This window comes from Aspergillus fischeri, genomic scaffold (genome assembly GCF_000149645.3).
Source record: "Aspergillus fischeri NRRL 181 1099437636261 genomic scaffold, whole genome shotgun sequence".
Classification (NCBI taxonomy): Eukaryota; Fungi; Ascomycota; class Eurotiomycetes; order Eurotiales; family Aspergillaceae; genus Aspergillus; species Aspergillus fischeri.
The window spans coordinates 111,953-132,258 of NW_001509765.1; the positions used below are offsets into that span (position 1 = coordinate 111,953).

Genomic DNA, 20,306 nt, shown 5'->3' on the forward strand with positions numbered 1-20,306 from the left:
ATGGCTTCGCTGCCGTATCGTTCGTCTCGGCAGCCTTCCAGGCAGCCTTCTCGACAGGCTTCAATGGACCCCCGAGACGACATTCAGATCCACCAGGATCATTACATCGGAATAGATGTTGGTACTGGTAGTGCCCGCGCTTGTATTATTGATGCAAAAGGCAATATTGTTGGATTAGCTTCCGAGAATATTGGTCTCTGGCAACCCCAACAGGGATACTATGTACGTACGTCCGATTGGGCTTCTTCCGTCTTCTTGACTGTTGCCTGACAGTTCGTCAAAGGAACAATCCACAAACGATATCTGGCGATGTATATGCCTGTCTGTTCAGCGCGCTATCAGCCAGCATAACATCGACCCAACTACTATCCGCGGAATTGGGTTTGACGCGACATGCTCGCTGGCCGTATTCTCCACGGTTACAGACGAGCCCGTATCCGTCACCGGGCCGAACTTCGATTCTGACCGCAATGTGATCCTCTGGCTGGACCATCGGCCAGTGGAAGAGACGGAAAAGATCAATGCTACCAAACACAACTTGCTGCGATATGTTGGAGGAAAGATGTCGATCGAGATGGAAATTCCCAAGGTTCTGTGGCTAAAGAACAATATGCCGAAGGAGCTATTTGACCAGTGCAAATTCTACGACTTGGCCGATGCTCTGACGCATATTGCTACCGGTAATGAAAAGCGAAGCTTCTGTAGCGTGGTCTGCAAGCAAGGATACGTGCCCGTTGGTGTCGACGGAAGTGTGAAGGGCTGGCAGGAGGATTTTCTCACCGAAATTGGTCTGGAGGATCTTATGGAGGACAATTTCAAGCGCATGGGGGGTGTTAACGGGGTGGTGAGCCTTTTCGTTTCTCCCATCTTATCCCAAGACAAAAGATCTACTTTCAGCGTTCTTGAAGGCTGACTCGTTTCAGAATGGTGACTACCTTAGCGCGGGCGAATTGGTCGGAACATTGTGCGAAAAAGCAGCGTCCGAGCTGGGGCTGCCGCCTGGTATCGCCATCGGCAGCGGTGTTATCGATGCATACGCTGGGTGGATAGGCACCGTTGGTGCCAAAGTCGATTTAGAGGACGAACAGCTGAGCTCTGAAGTTGCCAAAAACGACAAGGCACAGGCTTTCTCACGCTTGGCTGCTGTCGCGGGCACCTCAACTTGCCATATCGCCATGTCGCCGAACCCTGTATTTGTTCCTGGCGTCTGGGGACCGTACCGTGACACGATCCAGCCTGGGTATTGGATGGCGGAAGGTGGACAGTCTGCCACGGGTGAGTTGCTCAAGTATGTGATCGAGACTCACCCAGCCTTCAACCAGGCGATCTCAATTGCCGAGTCGTACAATACCAATATCTACGAATATTTGAACGAACATTTGAAAGAGATGGCCCAGGAACAGAAGGCCCCCAGCGTCTCGTACCTGGGTCGCCATGTGTTCTTCTATGGTGATCTCTGGGGTAACCGGTCGCCCATCGCAGACCCCAACATGAAGGGTTCTATTGTCGGCATGGCCAATGACAAAACTGTCGATGGCCTTGCGATCTATTACTATGCAACCCTTGAGTTCATTGCACTCCAAACGAGGCAGATCGTCGAGACGATGAATAAAGCCGGTCATAGCATCACATCCATCTTCATGTCCGGATCTCAGTGTCAGAATGAGGTTTTAGTACGGCTCATTGCATCAGCCTGCGACATGCCAGTCCTTATCCCGCGTTATATTCATGCTGCAGTTTGCCATGGTGCAGCAATGCTGGGAGCCAAGGCCGCGAGTGCCGACGCCGAAGGCAAAACAGAAGACCTGTGGGAGATCATGGATCGTATGAGTAAACCAGGAAAGAAGGTCGTGCCGACAGAAGACAAGAATGAGAAAGCTTTGCTCAACGTCAAGTATAAGGTCTTCCTAGAACAGTGCTACAAGCAACTCGAATATCGAAAGTTGGTTGATGAGACCGTGAGCTCGTGGAAGACTGGTGACACATGACTCTGAGCTCCCGTTTCGAGAAACTCTTCTTGGGACGCGTCTTGGGTAGTTGCGAAGATCCTTTCTTTTTATTTCCCCTTTCGGGTTAAATGTTCTTCTGCTCGCACAGCGTCATTAGAGGCAAAACAATCCATCACATGAACAATACAGCTGAAGGATCTAATTCTGTAGATGATTGTGACTTGCGACTACGCTGACTAGCCCCAGAAGTGAACGGTCAACAGGCAGTTCTCCGAGATGTGGATTCCTGCTCAGCACCAGCAGAGTTGCTCTTCATTGTATCACTAGGTTGGACAAAACCAATATCCGATCAGCATTTTTAAGCATACTCTAATAGCCAAAGGCCAAAAGCAGATACGGCATGCATTCACCACGGCACAGTATAACTGTACGCCACTTTAAAGCATAGCTGCTATATCAAGTCTGCGCTATCCTTGGAACCACCTCCTACCAAGGCTAAAACCAAACCACAAGTCTCATACACATTAATTAGAAAGCCATGCCGCGTGTCGGCCGACCAATCGTGCGGAAGTTCTCGGACCTGATTGGTCCAAGAGCCAGCGTGTCGAAGCAATCGACACCCATCGTGTCAACATTACTGTAGCCGGCCAAGTAGAACCCGATAACCACCACCAGGTAGGTGAGTACGAGGATCGAGCCCTTGAAATAATTGCTCTTCCCTTCCCCATACACGTAGGACAGGAGGAATACGCAGAGTATAACAGATACCATATCCCATTGGGGGAAGATGAGGCTGTAATCATCAGGTCAGTTCATTTTCTTCAAGCCATCTATGCGGCCAGAGTGCAATGCTTACTTGAAGGAATGCGTCAAAAGGTCCGAGGGGTCGAGGATACGACTGTAGAGTGCACTGAAAAGGACCAGTGCGGGGATCTGCAGCAGACAAACTTGCAATGCGTAGGCCGAACCGATTTCCATCGACAATGCAATGTTACCGTTCATTGCGAAGGAAATAGCGTTCTATTCAAGCGTGAGATTCATGGATCTGCAGGTATTGATAGAATTGGCCTTACCAGAAATTCCGTAGTATTGGGGACCAGCGCAAAGAGGGTGATTCCAAGGAATTTCTCGTCTATGTCAACGCTCTCGAGGACAACATCCACGGTGTTCACGAGAATCTCGGCTATGATGGCGTACAGTATTGTGGCCACGAGGAGAATGATCGAGCTCTTAGCTTTGCTCCAATTTGGCGCGTCATGACCGCCGCTAGCATGTGTGTGCTCAATCCCGACGTCTTCTTGGTCCTCCAGAACGGACTTCGAAAGATCACCTGTGGTCTTATTGCTGTGACGTGCAGTGCCCTGCTGGACGGATGGCTTGCGTGTCCGAGCAACATCACGAGCAGCAACCGCGGCCGCTGTCGCTGCGACTTCGGTCACCTGGCGCACTAAATCTTCGTTCTCTCCTCCAGTATATCCTCGGAAGCCTTTGAAGCTAGAATAACCGTCCTCACCCTCCGTTTGTGGGGGGACGAGATATGGCAAGGCGCCTTTATCTCGAGCCGAGCTCGACTCAGGCTGGTGTGGAGCGTCTTCATTAGCATTTTCGGACAAGCCAACCTGCTTCAGGGACTGTCCTAAGATCCTCTTATAGAGCTGTGAGTCGCGAATAGAGCCTTTAGCGTTGCCGCCGGTGGCATTTGCAGGTCCAGCAGGGAATAGCAGATGTCTGGGTTCATAGGCCGATTGCTCCTGCTGGAGGGCTGCGGCCTTCTTTTCCTCGACTTCTGTGGCCCAGATGAGGGCAGCATGGGTTCTGAGTGTGAACCACAACCCAATTATATATGATAAGAACAGAAACAGAGCGGCAAACCATGAATAAGGCTGAACTACTTTTCGGAAGAAATTGTCGTCCACAGCTGGAACTTGGGCAAAGTAACAGCGGCGGCAATCTTTGATGCCCGAGTCCGTAGTCTCAGCGCACGAGTAGCAGTTCAATTCGTGCTAAGCAAACCGGTCATTAGCAGAAATCGACAATGAGAGAATTGGAAAACATACACTGCCGTATATCTGATAGAACAGCGTTGGACCGAATGCAGCGATTACGGCGAACATCAACATGGTCGATGTAACTCCGGCAGATTTGACGTTAAATCGCTGCGTCTTGCGTCTGATAGCGCCGAAGCACATGGACAGCCCAGGGAGAAACAGTATACCCGCAAAAATACTACCAATGATACTGCCCTCGACGAGCTGCCCTTTGCCTTCTGTCAGCGCGACACAGTAAAGGTAAACTTCAACGACAGTCGAGAAGAAAGCGTTGACGGCGGCACCCATGCCCATTGATGATTGTGCAGAGATGGACGCAACGGCCTGCCCGATGAAATAGGCGAGAGGAATAATGGAGACTAGTGCGAGAGTGAAAACGAAGCCAGGATGTGTCATCCAGTTATGCAGACCCAGCGTTTCAGCCAAGAGAAAGTAATCGAAGATGACAAACAGCACGACACCAAGGAGATTGATGAGAAAGATATTGGTACCATCCACCGTATACTTCCAGTAGCTCAGTCCAGCCGCACGGTAAGTGCATAGGAGTATCGATGAGGGGGAGCCGGGGCTCAGGCGAGTATAGGATGTATCAGAATGGAAGGATAAGGCCAGCGGGTGACGACGAAGATGGTCGAATAGAATGAGAGTCACGCGTCCCATGGGGATCCAGAATACAAGCAACCAGCATACCATGGACACAAATAGCATCAAAGGGCCAATCAGAAAGTAAAAGAAGACGAAGAATACGACACGTCCTAATGTCCATTCTCCGCGGCCGAACAAGCGGCGTTTCGAATGCAGATTGCTTTCACGAGGAGAGATTCTTTGCGCTCTGCCAAGCAGACTGTCCTGTTCGCTCACAGAGTCAATGCTATTGCGACGCCTCCCCACGAGAGACCGGTTGCTACGGGGGCCAAAGAAGAGCCTGCCGTGCTCGAGATCACCGTTCTGCCATTGCTCATACTCGCTAATGCTGCGGCCTTCACCCTCATCTTCCTCCGCATAGTGTTCGTCGGTCTCCAGACGAACAAAAGACCCGAATGGATAGAGGAGGTACCATGAAAGACCCGAGAAGACTTTTCCATACTCCACTGCGCTAGGAGAATATGCAAATATGAAACATGCGATGGCACCGAAGAGCGCAGCAAGAGCGAGCCACCACCCGAAGAAAGCCGTCCAGAGCAGATTGGCCAAGAAGAGTATATTTCCTACTCGGCCACCAGGAGATGAGTGAATATCACCCTCAGCGGTCTTTTCCACGGAACGACTCTTCTTGTAGAGAGCAGGCTTCCATAGTCTGATACCGAATGGGTGCGTTTCATTGATGGCTTGTTGACGATCTTTCAGGGTGAAGCTCTCCGCATCACTCGTCTCATCGTTGTCGCCATCACCGTGATTGATCCCATGATGGGAGCTGGCCTCCGACTGCTGCGACGGCGGTCGCGTTCCTATAGCCTCCATGCCGGACTCTGGTAATAACGATTCCTCCCCGCTGTCATTGTCAGAGTCCGCTCGTGCCAACGGACTGGGTCGAGCGTTCAACCTGCGCCTCAGTGTCGAACTCTGTTTCTTCAATGGGCGCAGTCTCGGCGAAGGCTGAGGGTTTGAGCCCTGTTGTTGCATGGCTATATCCTCCTCGACCTCCTGGACATCATCATCTGTGGAAAACTCCTGGCCCTTATGCGGGACCTGTCGCCTTGAAGATATCCGGCGTGTTACAGATGGCTTTCTCGGCCTATCTGACGGCAACGCTGCCACAGATGGTGATTGGGAGGAAGGTATGCGACTGGAGTTGTCGGCCTGGCCTTCATTCTGCAACGTGTCGAAGTCCGTCAAATCAGAACCGCTTATAGTACCTAGAGACAACGGATGACAAGAAATAATAAGCAGATTTATTCTCTTAAGGTTACAGGGCACGCAAACACACCGTAGCTTCTCCTACTGCTCGCCATAGGTCTGGTCGGACGAATGGTATCAGACGACGTAGATCCAGTGCTTACGGTCGAGCTCAAACGCGATGTCGCTTCAGCTTGGGAGAAACGAGAGATATCTGGGGCTCTCTGACTGCTATCCATTGCTTCTCTCTGCGCTCGATTCTTTCCATTCGATTCTCGCGATCAGAGTTTATCAGGAGGCTGGGGATGGAGTACTAGGGATCAAAGATAATGCGGAAAAGAGAAGCGACTCGAACAACAAAATCAGAAACCGCAAAAAGTGGCCTGCACTTAGATTAATAACAAGTCAGATTCCCGAGATGATCCAAAACACATTGTGTAGTGCAGCAGTGGGCATTCGCGGATGCCTGACAAGCTGTGTCGAAGAATACAGGTTCCTGGGAGCCTGAAAGTGGAATAATGGATAGATACTGGATCGCGGCCGAAAGATCTACTACACAAAACACCCTACTAGTACTAGTACGAGAGGTGGTAGATTAAAGAGATCAGGAGATAGCATCATCTCACTGTAGCCCCGCCGCAGTCAGATGAGTCGACTGAGTGGTCCTGTGAGATGATGTACTTTATGTGAATATAGATGTTTCGCAGCCTGATATAGGTCTTATGATTCGAGTTGTTTAGATCTCCATTCGGTTGGTGTCAGCCTGTCAGTTTACATACTTGAGTCTCTAACAGCTTGGGTATCCACCTTTTGTCCTCAGGCATGAGGGCTGCGGCCATTCGGTGGATGAATGACCACATCATCTGTGGACCAGCATTAGTAGGTGCTACGGACTTTACTTTTCCCGATATTGGGGGACACCGCTTACACATCAGAGGTGTGGCTGCCAGAGAGTGGCTGGTGCTCCTATTGCTGATATCAGCTAAGTATCTGCCTACTAACTAGGTACAGCTCACCTTCTCCTACTTGCTAGCTGCTTCCAGGACAATTCTCTCCGCCCATCCATCCATAACTCGTTCAATTCCTGTCCATCCTCTAGCATCGGGGCTCTTGATCTTTGGCATACTTTGTTGTGTCTTGCGTTTGAATTGGTACATTGTCCAAAGTATCGGTCGTTGTGTGGTCAGCAGCTTGTGGATCAAGAGGAGCGTCATCGACCGACATCCGCCATGGCGCTGGACAACTACTATCGCAATAAGATTGAGAGCATGAAGCTCGAGATTATCCAAGGCCAGGCTGTTTTACGTCGACTGGAAGCACAGCGCAACGACTATAATTCACGAGTTCGTCTACTACGAGAGGAGTTGGGCTTGCTTCAACAACCTGGTTCTTATGTGGGAGAGGTCGTGAAGGTGATGAGCACCAAGAAGGTTCTTGTCAAGGTACATCCAGAAGGAAAATATGGTACGTTTTAGGCCCCGCCTTTGCCTCGGGCTGTTGATCGAGGTCACATAGTTGAAATGCTAACTTTGAATGTGGTGCTGTAGTCGTCGACATTGCAGACGGGGTCGATATTACGAAACTTACTGTAGGCAAGCGTGTCGCGTTGCTTTCCGACTCTTATAAATTAGAGAAAATGTTGCCATCATCGGTTGACCCGCTCGTTTCGCTTATGATGGTCGAGAAGGTGCCTGACAGCACATACGATATGATCGGAGGCCTTGATCAACAAATCAAGGAGATCAAGGAAGTCATTGAGCTTGGTCTCAAGCATCCAGAACTGTTCGAGTCTCTTGGTATCGCGCAGCCCAAAGGTGTTCTTCTTTACGGGCCGCCCGGAACCGGTAAAACACTGCTCGCCCGAGCGGTAGCCCATCACACAGATTGCCGATTCATCAGGGTCAGCGGCTCGGAACTCGTTCAGAAATACATTGGTGAGGGTAGTCGCATGGTGCGCGAGCTGTTCGTCATGGCTCGAGAACATGCACCAAGCATTATCTTCATGGACGAGATTGACAGTATCGGTTCCAGCCGTATAGACTCGGCTGGCTCTGGAGATTCAGAAGTGCAGCGTACAATGTTGGAGCTGCTCAATCAGTTGGATGGGTTTGAGCCCACAAAAAACATCAAAATCATCATGGCTACGAACCGACTTGATATCCTGGATCCCGCTTTGTTGCGGCCCGGAAGAATTGACCGGAAGATCGAGTTTCCACCGCCATCGTAAGATTCAACCCTTCTTTGATCCACCCTCTTGTTTTCTACGAAGCTTTATGTATGTGACTTACTGATTCATTTCTTCATGGTGATAGGGTGGAAGCTCGTGCCGATATTCTACGCATTCACTCACGGTCGATGAACCTGACGCGAGGCATCAACTTGACGAAGATTGCGGAGAAGATGAACGGATGCTCGGGTGCAGAACTGAAGGGTGTGTGCACCGAGGCAGGCATGTACGCGCTTCGGGAACGGCGAGTGCACGTCACACAAGAAGATTTTGACCTAGCCACTGCCAAGATTCTCAACAAACACGATGATAAGGAGGTTGCTGTCTCCAAACTGTTCAAGTAGAGGGCACAGGAGTTCTCGGAAAGGGAGGAGGAGCGGAAGTGGTTCAACCGCTGAAGCGCAACTCTCTGGCGACTGGCGAAGGACGACATGTAACAATAGTTCTACTTTCAGCATGATCCACACCATTACTTTACGTCCCCCAGCGAATACATGGCATTTGCTGCTTCATGATGACTTGGGCTTTGCATGATGTATATGGCCAGCTGCCCAGACAAAGGGGCGATTGAAGTGCATAACATTACACAAAGTCCGCGATCCCAGGGTGTATGTAGCCTGTAGATGACGTGGATCAAACATCTAGCCGGCGGGTGTTGGGTTCTCATGCTCTCTGCTGTCTCAGTCTCACTATAGCACCGTGGCAAAAGGGTTGAGGTCGATTTGTAACATTCCTACATCGACACGTAGACGTAGGTCGCACGGTAGTTCTTGGCGAGAAAGACGGTCCATATTCCGCCATACCTTGCGCATTCTTAAATAGATCGACGGAACATACTGTACAATCTACCAATATCCATCCCACGGCCTATGCGAGATTGCGAGGCGACTAGATACTCACTCGCCAGTTGTAGAGAGACTCCCAAGATATTTCCAGACTGATGAGTGTCTTAATCTTTGAGGTTCAGGAATGCCCAGATGTCACTATTGGGAGACTATTGACCACCCATTAATGATTCGACAGACTTGGCAAATATAGATGAAGGTATGGCCTACTCAGGCTCTGCCAAGCAAAGCAGCCAAGACTATTAAGGAGGATGAGGAAAGGGATATTGGTATGTGGTCCAAGTAAGGTAGTTAAAAAACAGCCTAACCTACCGCTATCGTTATCATTGCCACGGGTCTTATCTCCATCGACAATAATAACTTGGTGGATCTCGCCGGTCCATAGGAATAGGGGGTAGATTTTGTAGACTATCTACCGTACGTACTCTATTATTGTGACACTGTGAGTAGCTAGATGATCTGCAAGGATCTTCGCTTGCTCGACGATCATTCTGTTTCTAGAGTAGGTACCTCTCTAGTCTTCTACCTCTCTACATAGCTACAGGTAATTACTTGAATAGTACACATGAGGTAGGTAGCCCCCTTCTATTCATGGGTTTGAGGCATATATAGCCAACAATGAAGTTGAGCAAGTCCTTCTGATACTAGCTGGTCACTCATCCTTATACCTATGGCATAGTATCTATACAGCAAGTTGACGCGTCGTTCAAACAGACATCTTTCCTGGGGGAGTCTCTGTGGCATACGCGTGACTAGGAGTGGGTCCTCTTTCTGAAGGGTCTCGGCTTTGGTGGGGCACTCCAGATCTGATGACCTGTGCCGAAGTATTATTGTTGAAGTAAGATTACCTTAGTCTCCAAACAAACTGCAATTTTAGATGGGAATCAGGTCATCATAATAGGTAATAATAATGTTAAGAAGAGCACAAAGGCATCAATCCCTTATTCACAGTAAAGGCTGACGGCCGCCCTTCCGGTCGACGGTTTCCCCCATCCTTCATACCCACATACGTGTCTTCTCTGTATGGCATCCTTCGTCTCGGGCGATTCGGTCTCCTGCCAGACAGCAGTACTCCGAGTACAATGGATGCCTACCTACATGATACCTACCTTAGTATGTGAGTTCCGTATATTCCACCCTTGTCCTCCAGTCCGTCCAATCCTAGCTCTCCTCATGCGGCTGGGCTGTGCCTCCCCTTGCGCTGCTCGTTCCGCCGGGTTGGCCAAGTCAACAGAGATCAATTATCAGTCCATCCTGCTTGTGGAGTTATCCACATGTGGCCAGGATCAACGAAGTCCGCGCCCTTCTCCGAATACCCCCAACCAATCATAGCTTGCTTCGCTTTGTTTCCTAGTCAGTTGCCAGGTCATCTGCAACATCTCTTAACACCTGTTCTAAGAGTCTTGCACTCTCGCCGTCAGATTCCCCGACACGGGTAGAGCGGACTCTGTCTCCCTAAGAGTAGTCCCTGGTTTAGTCCCTCTCTGGCGGATGAGATTTCTCCGTAACTTAAGACTCTCCCCATTCTCCGCAGTGGGCTCACCCCTTTCGCTTTCAAGGATGATGGAATTTCTTTCCATTTACTGTATCTAGATACTGGATAGATACCGACCTATTATTGGCGCAGTAATGATCAGAAAAAGAAAATAACCGACAATCATTCTTGGTTCATCCACAGATTTTATCCCAAAAAGTGAAGTGGCTCCTATCTCTGTGTCGTCTGTACAACATAATGCAATCAATAATCAAAGTTCAATGTCCGTACCTCCGTGCCTTAAATGATACGATCTCTCTTAAATACCGAAGCATATAAAGGATCTTCTTCCGTCCCTCCTCTAGTAAACACAAGCGTTCTTTATTTGCCAATCCAAGTGGCTCCTCTATTATCACTTGTCTATCCACTCCGTTCACTGCGCTCTTCGAGTCTTCCACCAGCCTTCTAGAAGAAAAAGCTCGCTTGCTATAGGGTGGAGTCCCCGGACTTGCTCTTTTAGTCCTTCCGTGTCTCGCTACTCCGTCCTCCGTATCCTCCGGGCCATACAAGTAAAGGTACCTACTGTGTAGGTATCTAAAGTAGTTAATGATTGAAGGGGTTAAAGGTAAGCCCTGATTCATCCATCCATCCGTCATCCCCAACTGGCTGCTGCCTTTATTGTTCACCGGTATCATCTTTCGAAAGTGGCTGCATTCAATGTCGATTCTCATTCGATTTCGCAACGCCCCGTCTTTCCTTTCCCCTTCTTTCAGAATGAACAACTTATTTTCTTACTACATGATCTACATCGGTCATGGTCCCACACTAGTACTGACAGTACTACCACTGTCTTGTCTTTGTATTATGTTACCATCATTAATTATCACATCAATGTGGTGGCCAATTTATCCGGCTATACTTTAGTATTAATATACATATACAGCATTTAAGCACACGTATCATTGAACCTTTTGTCATTATTTTACAATCGCCACTCCTCGCCTCCTTTTCGTTTCGTCTTCCTTTCAACTGATCGATGTCGCTAAGGTCTTAACCTGCTCTAAACACATCGGGTCTGTTTGCGCGCAACTTTGGCCGACTCCGGTTCAATCGTGTATGATGGCCGAAGGCGAACTGTGGTATTCATTAGTCACTGCCATCGATCCAGTTAACATCAAAGCCATGCCCGCTGTCCTACAATCAACGATCAACCTACTCGAAAATGAGCTGGCCAAAGCCAGAGCCGCTCTCAAGGAAATCCAGCCCAACGCTGCTCCCAGGTTCACTGCTGGGGATGAGCTCGCCATTGGTGCCATCGCCGCCTATCGTCAGAATCTCATTGGGCGTGCCCCGGACTTCTACTACGGAACTCGACGATTGACCCCCAAGGAACTAGGCCTTGTTCCAGTCGTTCGGGAGGTGCAGGTAGCCTCCGAGGAAGAAGAGGTTCCCCAGGAGGAAAATCAGTGCTCTGTGACCGTGATTCCGTCGAAGCCAGCATCCCTCACCGATGTGCTGTCCAATAGCTTGATCCTCGATCAAATGGCTCCTTATTTGTCGGTTTCGGGCCTGCTCTCGTTGGCATCAACATGCCGTGCCCTCCGATCCGTGGTTATGGAGACGCCTTACGTCTTTCGACATCTTGACCTAAGTCGATGTCGTGGGGCGCAGCTGCAGAGGAGTTCGGCAGTTGACGGTAGGGCTCAAGCCTTTGGTAATGAACCCATGGACGAGTCTCTTACCGAGGACGAGTTCTACTCGGCCCCCTTAAAGAAGATTTTCACAAAACTCGAGCACAAGTCGCTTTTACAGGACGTGCGCACCTTGATCTTGGACGGGTTACCGGTCCCGGCGGACCTAATAGCAGACATTTTGCTGAGCGACCGCTTCAATGTGAACATCCTGTCTATCAGAGGGTGCCAACATCTGAATGAACGTAAACTTATGCAAGTCCTTCAATATGCCGTGCGTCCGACTCGCCCTGTCGGCACCCCCCGGGTGAAAGGAATCTATTTTTTCACGCCACCGAACCTGGCACAAGCTGCAGCACGAAGCAGGTACCGCAACTGGTGGAGTTCAAGGTGTGCCGGTCAAAGGCCGGTGGAAGCGAGACCGTCATCGCGTCAACATGACCAGGCCCGTGAGACTTACCGGCAGGACGCCTGGTACTCACCGTCCGGCAAGTTACTGACCGCTAGCATCGAGGAAGGCTGGGCACAGACAATTCAGAAATGCCACGGGATCATCGCTTTTGACGCCGTGCTGTGCCGTGGGCCAAGACACGACCCCAATGCTATGTTGATTAGTCAGGATGGGTCTCAGCATGAAGGCCGCTTGCTCGGTCCAGCGATTGCTACTATTGCCCTCGGGTCTCGCGGATGTGACGGTTGTCATAGCTCTCCCGAGGGTCCAGCGATCTGGGGACAGTCCCCAGAGGAGACCTTCCCTCTGCTCACTCCGCCCCCCTTCCACTCATCCTCCGTTGTGGCGGCAAAGCGCCCTTCGCTTTTTCCAGGGGCGGACCATCCTGCCCTGATTGCCCGCTGCGCAGATTGCCTTACCGATCGCTGGTGCCACCGTTGCAACAAATGGTTTTGCGCCGACTGCCTGCCCCATCCACAACGTGTGAGCTCTAATCTTTCGCCGCATCAGACTGCAATGAGAGCTTCTCTCGGCAGCAATGACCCGTCTCAGGTATGCAAGCTTGAATATGCTCATGTTCAGAGCCGAGGCGATAGGGCAGTTTACTGACTAAGGATCCTAGAGACTGGAGCGTGGAGTGAGCAAGGATTGCTGGGAATGTGGCCCTACTGTAAGCATTTCTCATGAACGAGCGGAAAAGGGGGCGGTAGAAAGAGAAAAATCTCGAAGCTTTCAACTGACGGTATCTTCAGTGTGCCGCATGCAAACTTGATTGCCAACGAACGTGCCAACACTGCCAAGGACTATACTGCATTGAGCACAACGAGGGCTGCTCTTCGACAATGGTAAGTACTTGCAGTTGATTCCCAGCGACAGCCTGTAAGGCAAAGTTAATTGGAATGGTTCCAGTGTGACTGGTGCAACACCAGTTCGCGCCATCGGCTTAGGCAACTTTATTAGCACGTTCATCCGCCGATGTTGAGGTAGCTTTGCGAGGCCCCTATTGGCGGTTTAACATGAATACTTGTGACGACTGGTTATGACTATGATATGAATGTTGCGGGCGAATTTTCTTTTTCTTTGAATTGAATACACAGCGAACTGAGGTTAGCCGGCTTGCTTCAACTCCATCAGTCACTAGATATCCCCATTGAATATTTTGAATCTCCCTATCCCTCTTATGTTTCAGGCTTATTTGGAGAAGTGTGCTGGCCCTTGAAACTGCTTCCCATGGGAATCGAGCTCCGTTGAACAGGTCCCTTTGGACCCCGACCCCCCACTCTTCCCCTCTTTTTGCTGTTACTCACAATTCTGTGTATTTTCCTCTTTTCTTCGCAATCCAAGACGAGACAGTCCCACTCTTCCGTGCGTTGAGTTTGGGATTGAGTATCTTTTTGTAGGCAACCAGGATGATGTCGTAATCAATACGGAGGGGCAAAATTTCCCCACGAGGTGCATTGTTATTGATAAGCGGCTCGCATCTTCCAGAACGACCGTAACTGTTCGATGGCGGCGATGGATTTCAACTGCATGCGCGCTGATGGGACATAAGATGTCTCACAACGGATTCCTTCTTCGTCGCTCCGTTTTTGATAATATCCCGTGTCTAAATCATGGCTCGGGAGCAAGATTTATTACAGTGGTCATCCCAGTTCTTCGTTGCTCCACCACAGCGCACACCCAAGTTACCTGGAGATAAGATTACTCTGCCACAATCGGCCCTCGAGCAGCTTCTGGCTGCTGCTCCGTTGAGCGATGTATCGCCTCAGGGTTCCTCGCGCCAATACACCAGTACCTTTGATCCGTTCAATCCTCACACATTCGCCGCCGAATCGCGAGCTCGAGCGCAGCATCTAGACCGCCAAAAGCAGTTACCTCATCCACTCACTTTCCGACTCGTGAACCCCAACAATGACCGTGCAATATATGCAGGGATACGAGAGTTCTCAGCTGTGGAGGGAGAAGTGGGTCTCAGCGCTTTTCTACGACAGGCCCTTGACATCGAGGATGGGCCATTCCAATTGCAAACCGGTGAACATGGGACAGAGACGGCGCAGTCTACGGATTTGAACAACGGAGAAAGATCAGAGTCTGTTCGCTCGACCAGCCATTCAGCCCCCACAGTTACGGTCCATGCCAAGCAGTTGCCAAAAGGCACCTATGTGCGCCTACGCCCTCTCGAAGCTGGATACGACCCAGAGGACTGGAAAGCTTTGCTGGAGCGATATTTACGTGACAATTTCACCACTTTGACTATCGGGGAACTCCTTTCGGTGTCCGGGAATCGGAATGAACTGTTTAGATTTCTCGTCGACAAGGTGGAACCCGAAGGCGACGGCATTTGCGTCGTGGATACAGATTTGGAGGTTGATATTGTGGCTTTGACTGAAGACCAGGCAAGAGAGACATTGCAAAGACGGTTAGAGAAAGCTTCTCGTGCTCCCGGCACCAAAGGGGGCAGCTCAATAGGCGGAGTTCTCGCCCTGGGAGAAACAGTCACTGGACAGGTGATCCCGGGCGAATACGTGGACTACGAACTCAGCAAATGGGATCGTGAGGAGATGATCGAAGTTGAAGTTGAAGGAATAGACGACGCAGTTGTCTATTTGTTCGCGAGTCCTTTCTCCTCGCATCAGCGCAATCGACCCCGGTTGGACGAGCATATTTTCGCCGACTTCTCAAGCCAACCATCGAAAAAGCTACGTATCAGGCCAACCAATGTCGAACTAGACGGGGCCGAGGCGTTGTATCTTTCGGTGCATGCATATGCTCAAACCGAGGCTGGTGACGGGATGACATCAAGCCAGACCTTACCACTTCGTTACAGCATGCGGGTCGTGCAAAGCTCTTCAACTGCTCAAGAAGTGGAACAGACGGGAGACCAGTTAGATACTCATGAACCCGGCGATGTGCAGTGTAAGAACTGTCATCAGTGGGTGCCTCAGAGGACGCTTGTTCTGCACGAGAACTTTTGTTTGCGCAATAATGTGCTTTGTCCTCAGTGCGGCAATGTCTTCCAGAAGCGCTCTCCAAAATGGGAAAATCATTGGCACTGCCCTCACGATTCGTCCCACGGTAATGATATTTCTAGCAAAGATAGGCATGACGGTATCTTCCATACCAGGCGCTCATGTCCTGGTTGTGGATTCGAAGCCGACAGCCTCCCGAGCCTCGCTCAACATCGCACGACTGTATGTCCAGAGAAGCCAATTCTATGTCAATTCTGTCATCTGGTTGTACCGCAGCGAGGGGAGACGGACCCTGACATGCTCGACCCTGAGGTGTTGTTGTCCGGTCTCACTCCGCATGAATTGGTTGACGGTGGCCGGACGACAGAATGCCATCTCTGCAACAAGATCATTCGACTCCGGGATATGAAGACGCACCTGCGCCACCATGATCTCGAGCGTCTCTCTCGACCGGCGCCCCGTATTTGTTTGAACCAGAATTGTGGCAGAACGCTCGATGCACGAGTAGTGCAGAGCACAATCACCCCAGGAACTGACACGCTAGGCCTCTGCAGTATCTGCTTCGGACCTCTGTACGTAGATACATACGATCCCGAAGGAAAATCACTTCGTCGCCGCATCGAGCGCCGATACCTCTCCCAGCTGATGTCAGGATGCGGGAAGTCCTGGTGTCAGAATGAGTACTGCAAGACAGGAAAGCAACACCGGCTATCCGCCAACACCGGCGATGGCGGGTCAACGTCTATGAGCGCTGCGCAAATCTTGACCTTGGTGCGACCCCTGATAGACGCCATCAATCTCCGGAGGGACGCGCCGAACACTGCACCTTTCTACCTTTGCACCGATCAAGTCGGCCAGCAGCGACGAATCCTGGCGGAGATGATTGCCGCTGAAGGAGCTATGACTGGAGGCAAGGCATATGATCTGCCATGGTGTGTTGCTGCTGTCGAAGCCACCGCTGGGGATCTTGACAAAGCACGAGAGTGGTTGACAAATTGGGCGCCTGCTAAAGATGAGGACAAACGTTCTGTTAGATGATTTGACTGATTGTGCATAGACCTGCGATCCAGGGTGTCATATGGATATAGAACCTAAGTGGTGAACGTTTTGATGATATGATCATTCTACCTGAAACCTGTCTATCAATATTCTGTCTAATTCATGTCATTGCTTCCATGAAGAGAAAATGTATGCTCATTTACCGATTGGCTAAAAGATATCTACCATAAGTATGGGGCTTCTTCATCCCCACAGAATAGAGTTTTGACAAAGAGAATACACGAGGCTAAAACAAATCATGCAAACATGAGTCCCGAGCGGCCAGCTCAGAAGTACGACCAAGCTTGTAACGAAGAGTGATGCACTTCGCCCTCAAGCGGCGCCCGTTTTAGCGGCCAGAGTACCACTGCCGCGGGACGAGAAGATCCCCATGATGCCAAAGACAACATAGAATAAGGCAAGCGGGTACGCCACCAAGCCTCTCATACCACGCATCCGTGCCACAGCACAGAACATCCCCGAGGAACTATACGTGCACCAGCCGACCGCGGCCGTCGTTAACAAGTACCCGAACAGAGTATCCATCGGGATCAGAATCCCCACAAGACTGGTCAAAACCAAGGGCAGGAAGCAGTAACCGAGAACGCTGGCCGACCGGGGAAACGTCAAGGTGGCAGAGAAATGACCCACGGAGGAGGCGTCGGACATGGTAGGTTTGTGATGGGGGTCATAGTTAGACGGGTCTGCGGCATTGGGCGCCGACGCGGTATCGAGAGCGGGCGACATAAGACTAAGAATCAGGTGCAGGGCGACGGTACCGAAGACGGCGACACCGTAGATGTAGCCGTAGAAGACCTTGCCCGAGAGAAGGAGGAATGTCCCGTAGAGCACGATGTAAAGGAGAGCCCCGTACAGATCGCTGTCGTCCATCAGATGCTGATCGATCCGAGCAAAGGGATTGAGCACCGTCAAAGTCTGTAAGTGATGCAAAAAAGATCAGCCTTTCTCCGTCTAAACACAAACACAACGTCTTCCGGTTATCAAGCCACTGGACAGTCCATTACCCACCTTGGTCCTGATATGCTCAAAATTCACACCCAGCTCCTCGAGCAGCGGCGGCTCCCCTTCATAGCCCTCCGTGCCAAAAGCAGCCAGCCATCCTGTTCTTAATCCGCCCTGTTCACCCATCCTCCCACTCACTCCAGCGGCAGGGGACCCAAAGCCACCGTATCCGCCCCCGACCCCTCCAACGGGATATGCCTGAGCAGTGGAGCTCGAGGGTCCGCCAAATCCACCATAGGTAGCTTGCGATGGTGTCGTATGACCTGAAACCGACGTGTACGATGAAGGATAAAATTGGAGATTCTGCGGAGAGGCCTGCGACCCGTAGGGCTGTTGCTGGGGATAGTATTGGGCCATTGCGGCCAATATGTAGAGTAGCGAAGACGATCAAGCGCTTGACTGGTACAGGTAGATTTGTGAGTTTTAGAGGTCTATCGAGTGCGATAGTGTCATGAGAAGTATAATAAAATGATCTTTTTTGAAGAGGTTCATGAATCGATCTGGAGCGGATGTTACGGTTCGTACAGTACAGCTGTCGGCTCTGTGTTCAATAGCTCCCTTGCCTCCACTATGTGCTTAGTCAGCCGGCCCCCCAGCTTCCCCCTACGAAGAACTAGATCAGATCTGAACGCTGTAAAAATCTATTCAAATTGATGCATAGTACATATTTTCTACAGGAAGTTGATACCGATTCCGAGCTGCAGTCCCTTTCTGCCCTCCTCACCCTTCCGCAACACCAGTGGGAGCGAGAAGTTCAGCTCAAATCGCGCAACAGGGTGGGCGTACACGAGCCCAATGCCTGCCGCAACACTAGGCAGTCCATTTCCTAGCTCTGAAATCGTAGCAGCCATGGCGTCCTTCACTTCTGCGCTGTTTGTTGGAGCCTCCTTCTGCAAAGTGCGCAGGGGTAGCAGGCGGCCACCATTCACAAACGCCTGCAGCCGCAGAGGCTTGTCCGCACCGACTCGGGGAAGAGGCAGGAGTAAATTTGCACTACCCGCAGCATACACATCGCCTCCTACAGCATCGGCTCCATCGTGAGGACCAAGTCCACAGAGGCGGAAGCCGCGGACGTCTGTCGGGCCTCCAAGTACGAAGCGGTCATTGATGCGAGATAGCTGAGGTCGGGAATCAGAGTCCAGCCCCAAAGGATACAGGAGACCTGCACGGAAACCGGTTGTGAAGCTGATGCCGCTGTCACCTTTAATTCCGGGAATTGGAATGGGAATTGCTCCCTGGGCTTCGACCTCCGATTTCCAAAACGAGACATCTCCCTTCAGGGGACCCCATCCGGCCAATTCGTTGAAGGCTTTGGCGTAGTAACCACGGGATGGAAGGAGAGGGTTATCTCTTCGATCGGCGACCCAGCTGTGGAAAATACTGCTCTTTACACTGTCCCCTGCATCAGCCCGGACCGTGGGCGACGCGTTCTCAGCCAGTCCAGTAATCTGTCTCCAGAAGCCATTGTATCCGATCTCATGGCGATGACCGGATTGGCTGAGCCAGCGGAGCTTACTCCAGCCACCCTTCAGTACTTCTTCATGATTCGCCCAGGACTTTTGCGTTGAACTGGCAATACCACCAAGTTCGAAGCGGAAGTCCGGATCGCTGAGAATGGGGGTTTCGAAAGCAGCTTGATAGGCAGACCTCGTCCTAGTGCCCATAGAAGCATTCAGGTTGAGAGTCTCTGCACCACCAAAAACATTGCGCCAGAGGAGATTTCCATAGGCCGAGCCTTCAGTGTTTCCAAGATCAGTTCCTGTCTTCAGGAGTACACGGGACTTTTCCTTAACAGAGAAATAGACATCGATGTTGGGTATTCCATTTTGCGAGTTCGCATCTTGTGACTGGTCGATATACACTGAAATCGGCTGCTGAAAGATATCTGTGAGCATATCAGAGACTGTCCAATACACTATTTCATATCAATGTGACAAACCGAATTTCCCGAGCTTGTCGGCACGGGACGAGATCTCTCGCAGCGCCTCAGAGAGAGTATAGGGCCGTGACTGATTGACGCTTAAAAGTGGGTCGAATATAGATTGCAGGAACCTTCTGCGTGTATGAGTCGCATTAAGCACTTGGACCGACGATATGGCGCATGGAAGAGTTGAGTTCTGGTCAATCTAGTGTTATGTAGAGGTTCGTCAGTAAACCAGGTATTCGGCCTGCGTTCATTGCTGATTAATCGCATAAAATAACAAGCAATTGAGCGCATACCAGCTCCCCAAGACGCATCTGCGCCTTTTGGTAGATAGCATGGACTCGTTCGTTGATGGCCTGCTGCTGCTCTTCAAGTACTTTCGGGTCGGCTCGCTGTTGGAGACGCTCGAAGATCTACATGATGAAATGGCACGCGAGCGTCAGTTGATACTCTTATACAGACGGGATTGAACATTTCCGATGATTCACATACGTCTTCATCTTCAGCGGAGAGTGGTGAGGGCATTTCTGCGGCTGCAATGGCCAAGAGACCTCGTACAGTCCTTTTCGGTTGTCTTCGAGATGCTCCCGGCCGCGAGAATGAAGCCATAAACCTCACGTGACTGATAACCGCCCCTCAGACTGCAAGCACATACATCAGCGACACTCCGTAGAATCCATCAACAGGCAACAGAGGCTATTCTACCTTCCTATTCTCTCTTTCAAATCATTTGATTTTCTTGGTCTTAATTTTAATACCTTCAGCTCACTTTGCTGTTTTTGGCGTTGTTGTATCTGGAGCCGAACCTCTCCCCCGACTTTTATCAAGCAT

General features: G+C 50.7%; 7 protein-coding genes across 7 annotated transcripts; 4 read left to right on the forward strand and 3 right to left on the reverse strand.

The window, feature by feature from the left end:
* NFIA_028670 (FGGY-family carbohydrate kinase) lies at positions 1–1,988 on the forward strand (the record flags this gene model as incomplete). Its single annotated transcript, XM_001262332.1, has 3 exons — positions 1–222; positions 284–844; positions 924–1,988. The coding sequence occupies 3 exons, from the start codon at positions 1–3 to the stop codon at positions 1,986–1,988; spliced, it is 1,848 nt and encodes a 615-aa protein (XP_001262333.1).
* Positions 1,989–2,477: 489 nt separating this feature from the next.
* Positions 2,478–6,072, reverse strand: NFIA_028680 (calcium/hydrogen antiporter; the record flags this gene model as incomplete). Its single annotated transcript, XM_001262333.1, has 5 exons — positions 2,478–2,742; positions 2,806–2,969; positions 3,023–3,952; positions 4,007–5,853; positions 5,925–6,072. 5 exons carry the CDS (start codon positions 6,070–6,072, stop codon positions 2,478–2,480), a joined length of 3,354 nt encoding a protein of 1,117 aa, XP_001262334.1.
* Positions 6,073–7,062: 990 nt separating this feature from the next.
* Positions 7,063–8,404, forward strand: NFIA_028690 (proteasome regulatory particle base subunit RPT6; the record flags this gene model as incomplete). Its single annotated transcript, XM_001262334.1, has 3 exons — positions 7,063–7,297; positions 7,381–8,056; positions 8,146–8,404. The coding sequence occupies 3 exons, from the start codon at positions 7,063–7,065 to the stop codon at positions 8,402–8,404; spliced, it is 1,170 nt and encodes a 389-aa protein (XP_001262335.1).
* Positions 8,405–11,498: 3,094 nt separating this feature from the next.
* Positions 11,499–13,503, forward strand: NFIA_028700 (uncharacterized protein; the record flags this gene model as incomplete). The annotated part of the gene is made up of 4 exons (XM_001262335.1): positions 11,499–13,073; positions 13,144–13,191; positions 13,251–13,366; positions 13,431–13,503. 4 exons carry the CDS (start codon positions 11,499–11,501, stop codon positions 13,501–13,503), a joined length of 1,812 nt encoding a protein of 603 aa, XP_001262336.1.
* A 631-nt stretch (positions 13,504–14,134) lies between these two features.
* Positions 14,135–16,528, forward strand: NFIA_028710 (putative ubiquitin fusion degradation protein (Ufd1); the record flags this gene model as incomplete). The annotated part of the gene is made up of 1 exon (XM_001262336.1): positions 14,135–16,528. The coding sequence occupies one exon, from the start codon at positions 14,135–14,137 to the stop codon at positions 16,526–16,528; it is 2,394 nt and encodes a 797-aa protein (XP_001262337.1).
* Positions 16,529–16,861: 333 nt separating this feature from the next.
* On the reverse strand, positions 16,862–17,908 carry NFIA_028720 (transporter YIP1; the record flags this gene model as incomplete). Its single annotated transcript, XM_001262337.1, has 2 exons — positions 16,862–17,464; positions 17,558–17,908. The coding sequence occupies 2 exons, from the start codon at positions 17,906–17,908 to the stop codon at positions 16,862–16,864; spliced, it is 954 nt and encodes a 317-aa protein (XP_001262338.1).
* A 314-nt stretch (positions 17,909–18,222) lies between these two features.
* On the reverse strand, positions 18,223–20,000 carry sam50 (SAM complex subunit SAM50; the record flags this gene model as incomplete). The annotated part of the gene is made up of 4 exons (XM_001262338.1): positions 18,223–19,436; positions 19,491–19,677; positions 19,772–19,888; positions 19,968–20,000. 4 exons carry the CDS (start codon positions 19,998–20,000, stop codon positions 18,223–18,225), a joined length of 1,551 nt encoding a protein of 516 aa, XP_001262339.1.
* Positions 20,001–20,306: the final 306 nt, after the last annotated feature.